The sequence below is a fragment of the Ictidomys tridecemlineatus genome, chromosome 6 (assembly GCF_052094955.1).
Source record: "Ictidomys tridecemlineatus isolate mIctTri1 chromosome 6, mIctTri1.hap1, whole genome shotgun sequence".
NCBI classification, from domain to species: domain Eukaryota; kingdom Metazoa; phylum Chordata; class Mammalia; order Rodentia; family Sciuridae; genus Ictidomys; species Ictidomys tridecemlineatus.
Genome location: NC_135482.1, coordinates 102,837,561 through 102,852,851, shown reverse-complemented (window position 1 = coordinate 102,852,851; position 15,291 = coordinate 102,837,561). Strand labels below are relative to the sequence as shown.

General features: G+C 40.0%; 1 protein-coding gene across 1 annotated transcript in view; it reads right to left on the bottom strand.

Annotated features, from left to right (window-relative positions):
- LOC144365086 (antigen WC1.1-like) overlaps positions 1 to 15,291 on the bottom strand; it is a 46,661-nt gene that overhangs the window by 13,734 nt on the left and 17,636 nt on the right. The window contains exons 5-12 of the mRNA XM_078015888.1: positions 14,663 to 14,971; positions 14,255 to 14,572; positions 12,560 to 12,652; positions 12,177 to 12,482; positions 10,813 to 11,127; positions 5,973 to 6,287; positions 2,336 to 2,644; positions 1,923 to 2,240 (exon numbers count right to left, since the gene is read on the bottom strand). Of these exons, the coding sequence (XP_077872014.1) occupies positions 1,923 to 2,240; positions 2,336 to 2,644; positions 5,973 to 6,287; positions 10,813 to 11,127; positions 12,177 to 12,482; positions 12,560 to 12,652; positions 14,255 to 14,572; positions 14,663 to 14,971 (2,283 nt within the window). The remainder of the gene's footprint in view (positions 1 to 1,922; positions 2,241 to 2,335; positions 2,645 to 5,972; positions 6,288 to 10,812; positions 11,128 to 12,176; positions 12,483 to 12,559; positions 12,653 to 14,254; positions 14,573 to 14,662; positions 14,972 to 15,291) is intronic.

Sequence of the window (15,291 nt, the reverse complement as noted above, 5' to 3'; positions counted from 1 at the left end):
AATAGCATTTTGGGGAATCTGGGTTAAGGTTACCTGGAAATTTTATACTATCTTTGAAGCTTATCCAGATTCTCAAATTATCAAAAAATAAAATAAAGAGAAAAAAGAAAATCAAAGCCATAATAAAGTGAAGCTGAAGAAGATTCTGGGTTTATTTATATAAACTTTAAATACTGGATGTCCCCCAAAAGCTTAGGTGTGAGACAATGAAAGAAAGTTTAAAAGTGACCTAAACAGCACATTAATCCTCTGATAGTATTAACTGGGCTGTGTAGGTGGTTGGGTGTAGCTGGATGAGATGGGTCCCTGTGGATATCTCTTTGCATTTTATATTTTGCCCTGGTTGAGCAGAGTTCTCCAATTTCTGCTTCTTGGTGGCCATCTACTGATCTTCTTTCTCCTGCTACACTCTTCCACCATGATATTCTGCTTTACCTTGAGGTGCAAGGAATGGAGTAGGCTATCTATGGACTAAGACCTCTGAAACCTTGGGCTTCAAAATAAACATTTTCTCCTAAAATTGTTCTTGTCAGGCCTTTTAGTCACAGCACAAAAAAGCTGACTAAAACACTAATAGAATTAACTCCTAGGACATTTCACTACTACAAACACATAAAATAGCATCAAAAACATAAAATACCAAGAGTATACCTAGTAAAAGTTATATATAATCTGAGAGAAATTAGAGATATACCTTGAAAGTCAGTTACCTCTATATTGATGTTTAGGTCAAATCCAATCTCAATCTAAATAACATCGTACTATTATTGAATTAAATATATCAAATTGTAAAATGCATGTGAAATGCATAAGATCAAAGATGATCAATGTACTAGACAAGAAAAAAACAACACAATTGGAGAAGTTACTTTAAAATGTTAATCAGACATCTATAAAGTTATAATAATTAAGGAGGTGTGCATGGCTACAAGCATCGGAAATAATAAAAAGGAAGAGAACAGATTATAGAGCAAGAGTCAGAAATATCTGCACCCTGCGTCTTTCAAAGATGACACAGCAATGGGTAAAAGGCCTTTCACTAATGATTCTGAGTCAATTGGATGTACAAATAATAATGTGAAACTTTTTTTCATACCATACACACTATATAAAATACCGACTCCCCAAAGGTTGTGCAATTATATGTAAAAGAAATGTAACTAAACGTGTATAAGTTACTCTTGGAAAATATTTTTATGATCTTATGATAGCAAAGTTCTACAAGAATTTGACACCAGAAAGAACAGTGTATTAAGAGAGTGAATATAAAAGGACAAGGAATAAAAACCATATACCAACATATACATATTTGCACTAAAATATTGAGATGGTAATTTGTATGATCATTATTTGGGTACTCAGAAAATGCAAACAACTGAGATCTCTACATCACTTGAATGGATCAATACAAGATTCTGTGGTTATTTGGCAGAAAACTCTATAGCAATAAAACTAAATGAGGCTTGACTAAAAATCAAAAAAGATGGATGAGTTCTAAAGATTATGTTGAATCAAAGTAGACACTATAAAAGGACATACTACATGATTTTACATAAAGATCAAAAGCTGACAAAAACTTTCTTTGACAGCTAAAGTTAGAGTGGTCTTCTTTCAGGAGGAGGAGGGCACAGTGACTAGAGAAATGTGCAGGTGACTCCTGGGAGCTGCTGATGCTCTGTGATGGTCCAGGAACTTGACAGAGCTACCATTCACTGTTATACATTCTCCTCTATGAACTTCAATAAATAATGATGCTTACTTAAAACTATTCCTCTTAACCCCTTTACAGGGCTGGAAAGATGAATGATCATTGAGAAGAATCATAATTACCACAGAATGTTTCATTTTTAAAGTCAGCTCTCCACACTGTCTGCTCTTAGAGACACATCACTCAAGTACCAATCAGCACTGACCTCTCTTACCTGAGCAGACCACAGAGGCTGTGTTTCCATGGGCACAGGCAGGAACACCCAGGGCAGTCACAGGACAATTCCACAGGAAGGACTCAGACCCTGAGCAGTGGAATCGGTCTCTCCAGATCTCATCTTCTCCTTCCACAGAGTATGCTCCCTTTGGAGTGGAGATGGCCACTCCACAGCCCAGCTGACGGCAAACAACATTGGCATTGGCCATATTCCAGTGGGAGGCACAGAGTGCTCTCCAGCCTCCAGAGGTCTTCATCTCCACTTGACCCTCACACTGAGAGCTGCCATTTTTCATGAGCCGAATATCTGTGTATCCTGGTAGAAGACAGGATTTTAGCACAGTCCCACATTTTTGTTACCACCCCCCCATAGAGTGCATAGGAAGGTTAACATCCTGTTATGAGTCTCACCTGAGCAAACAACTTGCACAGCCCGTCTGTGGGGACAACTTCCTCCAGAACAGGGCACTCTGGGGCAGAACCAGAGGCCAGGCTCCTGTCCCTCACACTGGAACTCTTCAGCCCAGACCTGTTCACCAGACTCTCTGAAGGGCAGGTTCCCCAGTACAGATGCAGCCTTGCCACACCCCAGCTCTGCACAGATGACCTGGGCTGTGGGTAATGTGAAATTCCCACCAGATACTGGAATCCACTCTCCTCCAGAATTCACTTCTACTTGTCCAGAGCAAGATCTGTGCCCTCCAACCAGATGCACAAATCCTATGGGAGAAAAAACAAACTACACGAAGTGTCACAGAGTAGAAGTCACAGGTAATGCTATGATTCTTTTCATTTTCCAAGGTTGGATGTGAGGAGTAGATTCAGCAGATGGTGCCAGAATGTGAATTCTCTGATCAAGTGTCTGAAGACAAATTTATGAGGAGAAATTTGTAAAGTCTGTTCTAAATTACTGACTCAAAAAATGAATGCATGCACTGCCCTACACACATACGTATAATACATGTATATATGTGTGTCCCGGAAATGAATCTATGTGTGTGTATGTGTGTAATATGCATTTTCTTTTAAATGGACATATTATTCTTTATATTATAAAGGTATCTGTGTGTTTTCAATACTTTCTGTGACAGTGTACCTCTTTTTTTTCTCAGATAGATCCATATCTATCCATTGAATGTGAACTCAGGGTAGAAAAAGATGGGATCAATTTTTCACTCTTTTATATTCTGAAACTTTCAATTCACAGATAATTATACAACATTTGCTAATGAATGAAAAAACTCAATAGAAGTAGCAACAGAAGTTATCCAGAAGCTTGAGAATATTATTTATTTATTTATTTGTGTTGTGTTTAAGGGATTTTTTTGTTGATAGTAGACAGTTTGAAGAATCCATTATACAGCTATTGAAGCTGATCAGGAAGTGATTTCAAGTGTGAGTTCAGATCTTTGGGTAGGCATCTAGTTATAGGTGTGAAATTGTAATATAGTAGAAATTTTACACACTGAAGAAAGTCAGCAAGGAATCTTTTCTCAAGAGAATAGCATGTTCATTAATTTTTCCTTTTTTCATTTAAATTAAATTTATTTCAACTGATACCCAAAACATAAATAGTAAATCTATTACTGGATGCATGTATATACTGTGTTATCTTATTTCCTCAAACATTTTTCATTTCCTACTGTGAAAAGTTCCAATACACTCTCTTCTTGCTTTTTGCAATAAAGTTTCTTATTGTTATCTATAGTCACCCTATTGTGTAATGGTGCACCAGAACTTCTTGTTCCTATCTAAGTAAAACCTATAACTAATTGATGAATCTATAGTCTTCCATTTCTAACCCCTACACTTTCCAGCCTATGGTAATCATAATTCTAATCTAAACTTGTAACTTTTATGAGGTCAATTCTTTCAGATTTAACATATAGTGAGATTTTAAGAGACTCTTGTCTTTCTTTGCCTGACTTATTTCACTAAATTTAATGATCTTCAAGTCCATGCATGCTGCAGCAATGAAAATATTTCATTCCTGTTTTCCTTTTTTCAGCTAAAGAGCATTCCATTATGTAAATGTACTACAATTTATCCATTTATTAGTTGATGAACACTTAGATTATTTCCATTTCATAGCTACTGTCAGTGGTGCTGCCATAAACATGGGAGTACAGAGGTCTCTTCAACATCCTGATTTCATTTCCTTTGAATATATGCTCAGCAGTGGGTTGCTGTATTATACTGTAACTTTTTGGGAGGCTGTCTAATAATGTCTTTGCATTTTTTATTTGTAAAGGGCAGCTTTACTGTGTTCTGTATTTTTGATTGACAGATTTTTTCCTTCAATTTTATGAAAATCTCATGGCACTCACTTCTGGTCTACATGTTTCCTGTTGGAAAGTTCACTGTAAGGGGAATTAGGAAAACTTTGGTGTTGTTTCTTTTCTCTTGATTCCTTAAGCCTCTTTATCTTTCAACTTTGAGAGCTGTATTATAATATGTAAAGATAAGAGTTCAAGGGTCCAGGTCAAATTTGGGTGCTCAACTAACTTTTCACACCCCCCCCCCCACAGAGACTTAAATCTCTGTATAGTGTGCTTCCTGAGGCTCTGGGAAGGAATGAGGCGGGTGGTTCTGTGTCTACCAATGCTGCAATGCTGTGTCACACACTGAGGCCACAGCTTGCCAAGTCAACCCAGAACTGGGGAGGGAACAAGATTTAAGTCTCTGCCTACTGTTGAGGTGGACATATGGACCAAGACTCCTGTAACCAGCCACAGGCTCTTCTTGAGTCTGTCTCACCAGCACACCAGTCTTGCTCTCTCTATGAGGTCAGTCCTACATTTAAGAACTCTAATTCCTACTGAGTGCTGAGTATCACCATAGTGGGCCTGGCACTGAGCTCCAAGATAAAATTCTATTTTGGCTCTTACATCCTGCTCCTTAGGAAATGGAGTCTTGATTTTCCTTCTATCAAGACAGGCTGGAGAAGTGGTAGTGGTGACAGTCTCTTTGCTGCTCAACTGGACACAGTTCCAAGTCTCAGTCTGAGGTTACTGGCATGTGGACATGTATTGTAAGGCTCTACTCGACATGCCCCTAGACCTGAGTTTCAAATATAAGGTGTGGATTCAATTACCTTTCCATTCCCCAAGTTGAATGCATCTTCCTTCATTCTGGGCTGCTATATTAAGGGAAAGGGAAACTCTTATTTCCTCTTTCCTTCAATGTGTGTTTTCTTCTTATTATCATAAAAGCAGAACTCACCTGGTTTCTTTTCATACACCTGGCTTATTTTCCTCTATCAAACTGTTTGGTGTGTGAGTATCTGTTTGTGTGGCATATTTGTGGAAGGTCACTGAGTAACCATCTTGATCTGAGTCCTAAACTACATAATCTCTTATCATAATAAATATGCATTAATATTTTATTGCTTACAACATTGATCTGACAGCACAGTGTTAAATTCTCTTCCCAAAATGAGTTTAAATAGAAATGTAGAGAGAATCTGTCATAGGAGAACCTGTGACTCAACAGCAGTTCATTCACAGTTTTCTGGCCCTTCCTACCAATGAACTAAGAATTCTGATGTCTGAATTGAGAAAGAAGAATTGCAACTTTCCAATGATCCACAAATTCCCCTATGATGTGTTCAATTCCTGTGCCCTCATACCTATGAACCCAGTGCAAAAATATCTCTGACTATACATATACAAGCACTCAATTCAACTGAAAGAAGAATGGCCTCATTCTTGTCTGTTCTTTGAAAAGTGCTGCAAACAGAGTGTGTGTGCTAATTTAAATGTAATCCTAAAAGTACTAAATTATAGAAACAAAATTGTGAAGATTGATTTTAGTTTTAAATACTGTACAAAACAACTCTTGTCAAGTAAGAGAGTTGAGAAGAAAAAGGACACTATTAGAGATTTACATGACACTAATAAATGAAGCCCATCATCCACTGCTATCCCTGAATTTACTGAATTCAGGGAAGGATCTCCTAGTCTCCTCTGGACAATTCATCTCCTATTCCCCAAAGGATCAGATACTCTCTTTCCATTCTCTTAGGTAGTGGAGAATGCACTGACCATACCTGAGCAGATGACTCCTGCATCTTTAGAGTGCTCACAGTTGTTCTTTCTCCAGACCAGGGCAGGGCAATTCCACAAGTAGTCCTCCTCCCCTGTGCACGCCAGGTCCATCAGCCAGATGGGCCCTGATCCCTCTCCAAATTGTGCATAGAGCAAGGCATTGAAGGCTGCTCCACAGCCCATTTGTCTGCATACTACATTTGCATCTTTCAGGTTCCAGTTGTTATGACAGACAGTTCCCCAGGAATGCTGGTGAAGGATCTCCACTCTGCCTGCACAGCGACTGCCACCATTCACCAGGCGGAGCTGTGGAGTCTCTGAGGAGAAAGACTCATGTCAGTGGTTGTACTGACAAAGAGAAGGAGAAGAGTATTCTTTTCCTGTGGTATTCCCTCCCCCTACCAAGCAGTTGGCAGATCAATATTCAGAATGCAGAGCTTGCTGAATAAGGCATGGAATCATTCATTATACTAGGGCAAAAGCTAAGTCTAAGTTTCTTTCATAACATTTGGGAGAATTGTGAAAAAAATAAGAAATGGAATTAAACAACATAATCAAGTAAGTAGTCTCAGTTAGCAGTTATTATGTAGATCTTATCAGAGTAAAACTTGTTATTGATAGAGTGAGTTGTGCATATGATGTGACAAAACAATTTGAGAAATGCCAAGATTCCTATTTTCAGTAGCTCAAAGTGTCTTTTCTGAATGATTTCTAAGGAATTACTGTAATAGGAAGTATCTGAATTGGTTTCTTATAAAGCATGTGAGTACCCATGGCCTGAGATTTGAAAGGATGAGAGCACAGGGGATGGAGTAGGAAATGGGGATGAGATAATCAGAAGTCTAAGGTGATAGCCATGAATCCAGGAAAAAAAATATAATTTAATTATACAGGCATTAAGACTGAAAAATGAATGGATCATAAGACAAATGAGTTAATGCAATATATTTCACTACAGATTATAGACTTCATAGTTCAAATATGGATACTTAATTTGAAAATTGAGCTTACTTAAGGTAGGTTAGGCAACCTCCGTGAATATATGATGTCAGATATTGACATAGCTCAATCATAGAATGTTACTTATTCCCCCAAATATACCTAATCTGTGCTTTGACTTCCTTGTCAGGAGTTCTTGATGAGGAAACTAATATCACAATAAAAATACCCTTTGTGTGACTCTGTGAGTGAAAAGAGTCAGGGAACACAGGGGAAACAGTATTCTGAAAAGGGAAAGAAAAAGAAAACTGGGAACCAATTAAGAAATGACAAGTTATGTTAATGATATGGAGAAACATTAAGGCAGCCCAGAGAAAAGTACAAAACAATTTACAACTTCAACTCCAGTCTTCTTACCTGTGGGAGAAACACATGGTTCTTACAAGCTTTAGATCAAATTTGGGGAATTGTTTTAACAGGGACTTCTTATAACAAGAGAGCTTTAGAGAAGGAATTAATCACATTGCTCAGCAAGCTCTCAGAGTGTTATAACTGGGGGCCAGCTCTAGAAGGGTCTTATTATAGGATCTAATCTGTGCTGGGATTATAAAATATGAATTGATCATAATTCAGAATCTCTGGGTCACCCCACCACAGTGACTGGGTGGAAGAAGTGAGCACCTACAGTCTCAGCTGGGAGGACTGTCTGCCACAAACATGCTGAGATAGTGGCAGAGAAGGAACTAGAGGCTTTATTAATACAAGGTCCTTCTCTATGTGAAGTAGAATGATTCCAGTCTCATATGGTTTCACAGGGAAGCCAGGTCCGAGAGCCCAGAGATCACATTTGGTGATTCATTCCATTCTTGTGCCCCATCTCCAAGGTGGAACTCAGTGGTTTGATTGCTTACAGCTCTTCTCCCAGGCATTCCAGGGATTCATTATGGCTAGGACAGTTGTCATGCCCTTGTGGGCATGAGGTCTCTGGATAGTGAATGTCCACTAATTTGGTCCACAAACCACTGAAGAAAGGGCTTGTGGTAACTTTGACTTTTTCTATGCCCCCATGTTTGTAAACAGACTGTCCAGCATGATAATGGCCTGCCCCATCGGTATTCCATTTACCTCCATGGCAGAAAATGAGGAGCATAGTTCAGCCAGCATATCACAACAAATATTAGTTCATTTTGATGGGATCTCAAAGAAACTACAATTGGTTTATTTTTTAGCCTACTAACCTCATATACCTGGTGGACTCAAATGTTAAATGTCCAGAAAAGAGATGTCTGCATGCAAGTATTTTTTGTCTGGGAGTAACTTTTGATGCACCTTTTGTTTTTCAATATATACATTATTATATTTTCCTTACTACTATGTATTTAATTTGTTTTTAAATTCTTTAAATGGACTTTTCTCTTCTCCCTCATCTTTTCTTTATATAAAAAAGTTTTCTTCATTTTTATTTCCCTTCTTCTCTTTGTATTTCTTCTGCAATATTCCTTCTTAATTTAATTTTCCTTTTATTAATTTACTTTCTTGTCAATTCAACATTTATTCTACCCCTTATCTATTGTTATTGATTTTTTAGTTTGTATCGAGTTTAATTGATTATTACTGTATTTTATGGTCTTTTTATAGCTGGTTTATGTTTATATGGTAGATACTACTGTTATTCACTTACTTCTTTCTGATTTATGATGGTGATTTAGCCAAGTACCTCAAATATGTTGGTTGGTGCTTTGCCACTGAGCTGTATTTCCAGCCACTAGAGTGAAGTTGTTCCTTAATGTAGCCATAAACTATCCCTGCTCAAGCATTGGTGGATGTTATGGTTTTGATGCAAGGTGCCACCCAAAAGCTCCTATGAGACAATGCAAGAAGTTTTAGAAGAGAAATGGTTGGATTATAAGACCCTTAACCCACCAGTGAATCAATCCCCTGATGGGATTAACTGGGTGGTAATATTATTCTTGTCTTTGACTGACAGAAGAGAACAAGGAGTTGAGTGTATTTGAAGGGGGAAGATTATAATGGGGCATCATGCTGTCTAATCAGGTAATAACATGAGCAATCATGAGAAGAGTGGAAAACTGAAAAACTGATAAGGGAAAACATTGAGGATGAAATATCTGGAAAAAAGCATCAATAATATGTGCCATAAGGAGAAGTAGCAATAGTCAGAGAAGTGAATAATGCAATCACCATCTCAGGCGGGATAGTTAGTGATGGTCAAAAGTGTGGCCATAAACGGAGGTGGCATGTAGGAAGAATGCTTCAAAGGGAGAAATTCAGAAATGGAGAGGCCAGGATGTTATCTAAGTTATGTTCAAGGATACTATCCGCACCAAGAACAGGAGAAAGAGGGGCCTGGGGAGACTGATACTGCAACCTTCCAGGATGGGGGTGTGTGACCAGGCTGAAGACTGATACCAACAGAGTGGTGGCTGGTGCCAGCTACCTCATGGGAAAATTTCAAGTAGCTGGATATGGAAATAATGAAAAGAAATTGTTGAAAATGACAAAGGAAAGCAGGGATATTTTCATTCTAATATTTGGCCCAGAAATATCCATTGAAAGGGAAGCACAGGCTTCCAAATGATAATGAAATCATTACTTTCATAGGACAGCCAGGTTTTTATTAGAATATGAAACTGAAGAGGGCATTATAGGTCTTAAGAAATTGGAAGACAATAGCCTCCAGTTTCCAACTCATCCATGGAATTTTTTTGGGGGGGGGCGAGGGATGAAGTGGGCATGTTAGTTTGCAGTAGCATATGGATAAAGGCTCAGAGGAGGTAGTATCAACCAAGACTACTGAGACTGTGAGCAGATCAATTCAAGAGGAAAATAAGGGGTACCAGGCCCCTCATCTCATAGCACTTTCCCATGATGTAGCAGAGGAGAAGATTAACGAACAGCTTTTTAACAGGATTGTCATTTGGGCCATGCCTTGGAGAGGCCTCTAGCTCTTCTTACCCATCCAGGTAATCAAGCATCTCTCACCCACCTTCCCCCTGCTCTGCTTAAGAACAGATTTATCAGTACCTCAAGGTCACCATGCTCCTCCCACCTCAGTATTTACACTGACCAAATGCTCTATTTTCTTCCTGTATTGGTCCTCTATTCCTTCTTTAGATTTCAACTTAAATACGATTTCCCTCTTCCTCAATGCACGTATTTCCACAGCACCTTCCATGCCTTCATGATACTCAACTTTATGCGTGGTTGTGTAGTCAAGCTGGATGGAAAACTCCATTAGAGTAGGGGTGATATTTTCTTCCTGTGTCTGTCCTCCTGCCTGGAATTAAGTTTCTACCTACAAATCACTCAATTATTTACCATGAAGAAACTAATCTGAGAGACTGTCTCACCAGTGTAGTGGATTCCAGAGTAAACAGCCCATGATATTAGATTCCCCAAGTTGCAACTCACTCAATTGAAAGTGTGAGTGAAATCAAGTGTTGACTCCTAACTTCAATTTCCTCATCTGAAATAAATGATCACCATGATACCTATCAAGCATTTTGTGTTGGTGGAAATAAAGTGATAGCTCATAGCAAGCAATGTGTATAACTGAGATTCAATCATTCACCCTCTAAAGAAATACAGATTGATTAATATAACTTAACATTGCATTAGCCAATTGCTTTGAAAGTTTATCAGTATAATTTCATGCTCCATATTTTTAGTTTAATCTCTATACTTTGCACATAAATTGCTATCATCAAGATTTCCACACATCTGCCTTTGAAACAGAATTGCAAGAGGTGGATCAAGTAATGTCTATCCAGTATTCATTTTGTAGACTTATTTCAACTCATCCATTATTTTTGAATATATAAAACTTTCCTAATAACAACCTGCAGGCATAAGACAAACACATAGAAATAGATAGTAGGTCACCTGTACACTTGATATGAGCTTCCTCCTTTGCAGAGCAAGATTGGTGTTTCCAGGGGTCAGAAGGACACTGCCAGAGAGAGGTATCAGTTTCTCTACAACGGATTCCATCCACCCAGTGGGGTCTAGAACCTTCCCTGGAAGGAACCAAGAAATTCAGGGTCCCACTGTCCCCACAGCCAAGCTGTCTGCAGATCACGGACAAGGTCACAGCTTCCATGGGGCTGTGGCAGACACTGCCCCAGGTGTTGTTGTAGAAAACCTCCAGCCACCCAGCACACTCCTGGTCCTCGCTCACCAGCCTGAGAGCCAGGAACTCTGAAAGCAAGAGGAGGAAAACAGGGCACAGTGAACATTCAACTCTCACTGCTGTTTTTTTCTTTATTTCTAAGTAGTGAGTGCTCATTGCTGACTGTCCTGGGAAGTGCCCACTGGATGGAAGACTGAAAGTTTTGTCCCTTTAAACTGTTTTACTGTTTCTACAACAATGTAATATTAGCAAATAAACAGAAAGGAATACTGACCTGGGGGCTCTGCAGGAAAGAAACTCTTTATCTCCAACCTGACAAACCATCTGACACACCCTAGAAAAGGAGGATGGACAGAAGGGTGGAAAAATAATGGAGCTCCAAATATGTGTGCTCTCTGATTCTCTGAGCGTGTGAATGTTTTACCTATTGTAAAAGGGCTTTGCAGGCATGATTAAGATAAGATCATTTCATGGATTATCAGGTGAATGCAATCTAATCATATCCTTAGACTTGTGCCCACAAAAGCAGATAATTCTTTCTGCCCCTTATCTTAGGGAGATGTGCACATGGAATGATGCTGTTGGTATGAAGAAGGAAGGGACCATGAGAAAAGAAATTCAGGCAACATCTATCTGCTGAAAAAGGCAAGAATAGGAGTCTTCCCAGAGCTTTTACTGTTGCAGCCTGCTCATGCGTTGTTTGTAGTACAGACAGACCCAGGTCAGTCTTCTAAACTACATAGTGTAAGATGATAAATACGTTGTTTTGAGTTACTCAGTCAATGGTGACTTGTTACAGCATAAACATAAAACCAACTCAGTGGGTCAGGGTATTGTACCCATAGGTCACAGAAGAGTGGTGACTGCTTTAAATGGACAGTGTAGAGAATGGCTGTGTCAGGGGACAGTGCTGAGAATGAAGGAGAAGAAGCTCAGTTGCTATAGCAGAAAATGAAAGCACCTCAACTTCTCCTTACCTGGGGGGACAGGAACAGTGAGAGGAACTTTCTTCCCCTCTCCTTTGTCAGCAACTGCCCAATACCTGCCCGAGGGCTCAATACCATCCTGCAGAACCTCCCCTGCCCTCCCTTACCTGTGCACAGTGTGCAGAACACACCTGAGCAGATGACCCCAGCATCCTCCTTGTGCCTGCAGTTGTGCTGCCCCCATCCCTGGGAAGGGCACTGCCACACATGGGCCTCCTTTCCTGTGCAGTTAAGCTCATCCAGCCAGATGGGCCCTGATCCTTTTCCAAAGTGAGCAGAGATGGTGGCCTCCAGGGCCACTCCACAGCCCAGCTGTCTGCACACCACATGGGCATCACTCAGGTCCCAGCTGTCATCACAGATGGAGCCCTGCTGCAGGATCTCCACTCTCCCTGCACAGCGACTGCCCCCGTCCACCAGGCGAAGTTGTCTGCTGTCTGAGGAGAGACAGGGTCATGTCAGTGGACATGTGCACAGGAAATGGGAAGGCTCTGGTGCTGGGGTCCTTGCTCACCTGAGCAGTTGGCAGTGTGTAGCTCTGAGGATGCAGAGCCTGCTGGGTCTGACCAGGAGTCTTTGCACTGGGGCAGCAGCTGGGTCTGGTTTCCTACAGAAGGGGATACAAAGCAGAAAATTGAAATAAAGTACATAATAATCTAGTGATTATTATGAGGTGAAAACTGTAAAACAAAGGAGCATTAATTTGCTATCTTCAAAACTGATCTTCTAATGGAGATTTCTGCTTTTTAATATGTCAGATTTTGTTTTTGTTTTAAGCCCACCTCAGGAATAACTTTAGCGAAGTGGAATGTATAAGTGGTGCTTGAGAGTTTGCTTAGCTCCCAGAGAAGCTATACTTTCAGAGTCAAGTTCAGAGAAAAGGAAAAACTAGAATTAGCTATTTTCACCTTTAGGCATTTTTCATTCAAAGGTAGAAGCTGAGACTGAAAATCTCAGCATGTTTGCCTGATACTCCTGGGAATACACAAGTATAATTTAGGCTGGACAAAAGAGGTGGAACTCTGTTAAACATCTAGAAAACTTGTATCATATATTGTGAACTGAAAGTAATGTTTTTATTTGGATGATGTCAAATATCCAGTAATTTCAATCAGTTTTACTTAAGGTGATCTCCCCTAAAATTAACTGCATTAAAGAAGAAAAATAACTTTCTGAAAGAGTCATGTGATGTGCATCTTGGCAGAGAAATGATAACAAAAATTCAATAAATATTTGAGAGTCCTGTGTAAATTTAAAAAGTCAACAGGTAAAAATAAGAAACCAGTGGATGAGTCTAACAACACTGTAGATGAACACAAAATAGAATTAGTAAGTGGAAGAACATGGGAAAATATAGAGTGAAATACAGAAAGGATAGGAAATACAACAGGGAACTAAGAGACATGGTAGAGAACCTAATGTTCCAAATACTCTATAAGGTTCAGGTAACAATATATATATGTTTTTAAATTTATGGATCTTTTCAGCTATATTTGACAGAAGAGTCCATTTTGACATAATTATACAAGCGTGAAATACATTTTATTTTAGAGTTCCATTCTTATTGATATACATGATGGTGGGATTCAATACAATGTTTTTATATGTGCACATGGGAAAATTATGTCATTTTCATTCCACTGTCCTTTTCCTATGCTTCTCCCTTTCCTCTATATCGAAATGTCTTAATCTACTACATTTTTATTCTGTCTCTCACTGCTTCCTCCCCTTATTGTGGGTTAGCTCTCACATATAAGAGAAAACATTTGAGTTTTGGTTTGATAGTGCTAGAGTATATATCAGAAAACACATAAAGTGGGATATTTAATACACCAAAAAGATAACATGGTGCATGATTTTACATAAATCTCAAAACTTGAAAAGATACTCTTTGGAGGGGAGGAGGGCACAGTGACTGGAGGGATGTGCAGGTGACTCTTGGGAGCTGCTGATGGTCTCTGATGGTCCAGGTTGAGAAACTTGACCGAGTTACCATTCACTGTTATACAGTGTTCTCTATAAACTGCAGTAAATAATAATACTTAAAATCTATTCCTCTTAATACTCCTTGGCAGGGCCTGAAAGATGAATGATCATTGAGAAGAATCAAAGTTCACCACAGAATGTTTCCTTTCTGAAGTCAGCTCTCCATGCTGTCTGCTCTTAGAGACACACCACTCTAGTACCAGTCAGCCCTAACCTCTCTTACCTGAGCAGACCACAGAAGCTGTGTTTCCATGGGCACAGGCAGGAACACCCAGGGCAGTCACAGGGCAATTCCACAGGAAGGACTCAGACCCTGAGCAGTGGAATCGGTCTCTCCAGATCTCATCTCCTCCTTCCACAAAGTATGCTCCCTTTGGGGTGGAGATGGCCACTCCACAGCCCAGCTGACGGCAAACTACATTGGCATTGGCCATATTCCAGTGGGAGGCACAGAGTGTTCTCCAGCCTCCAGAGGTCTTCATCTCCACTTGGCCCTCACACTGAGAGCTGCCATTTTTCATGAGCCGAATATCTGTATATCCTGGTAGAAGACAGGGCTTTAGCTACATCCCACATTTTTCTTATCCTTATAGAGTATGTGGGGAAGTTAAAGTCCTGCTGTAAATCTCACCTGAGCAGACAACTTGCACAGCCCCTGTGCGGGGGCAGCTGCCTGCAGGACAGGGCACTCTGGGGCAGAACCAGAGCTCAGGCTCCTGCCCCTCACACTGGAACTCTTCAGCCCAGACCTGTTCACCAGGCTCTCTGAAGGGCAGATTCCCCAGGACAGATGCAGCCTTGCCACACCCCAGATCTGCACAGATGACCTGGGCCGTGGGTAATGTGAAATTCCCACCAGATACTGGAATCCATCCTTCTCCAGAATTCACTTCCACTCGCCCAGAGCAGTGTCCAGCTCCTCCATCCAAACGCACAAATCCTGTGGAAGAAATTAATCCACAAATGAATATCTTGGCTTTGAATTGGAAGATAGTTGTCACAGGCCATGCTTGTGAGCCTTTCTTTTCCCAGGGTATGGGGAATGGGCTCAACAGTTGGTATCAGAATGGGAATTCCATGACAAGTGTGTGAGGACATTTTAGGAGGAGGCATTTAGAAGGTCAGTTCTGAATGACTGACTGAAGAAATGAATGTACATCTATATAACTGTTGTGTTTGTGTGTGTGCTGTATGACACATGTGTTTTTATTTTTTTCTATGTGAACACATTATCCTTCATGTAAATAGATACCTGTGTGT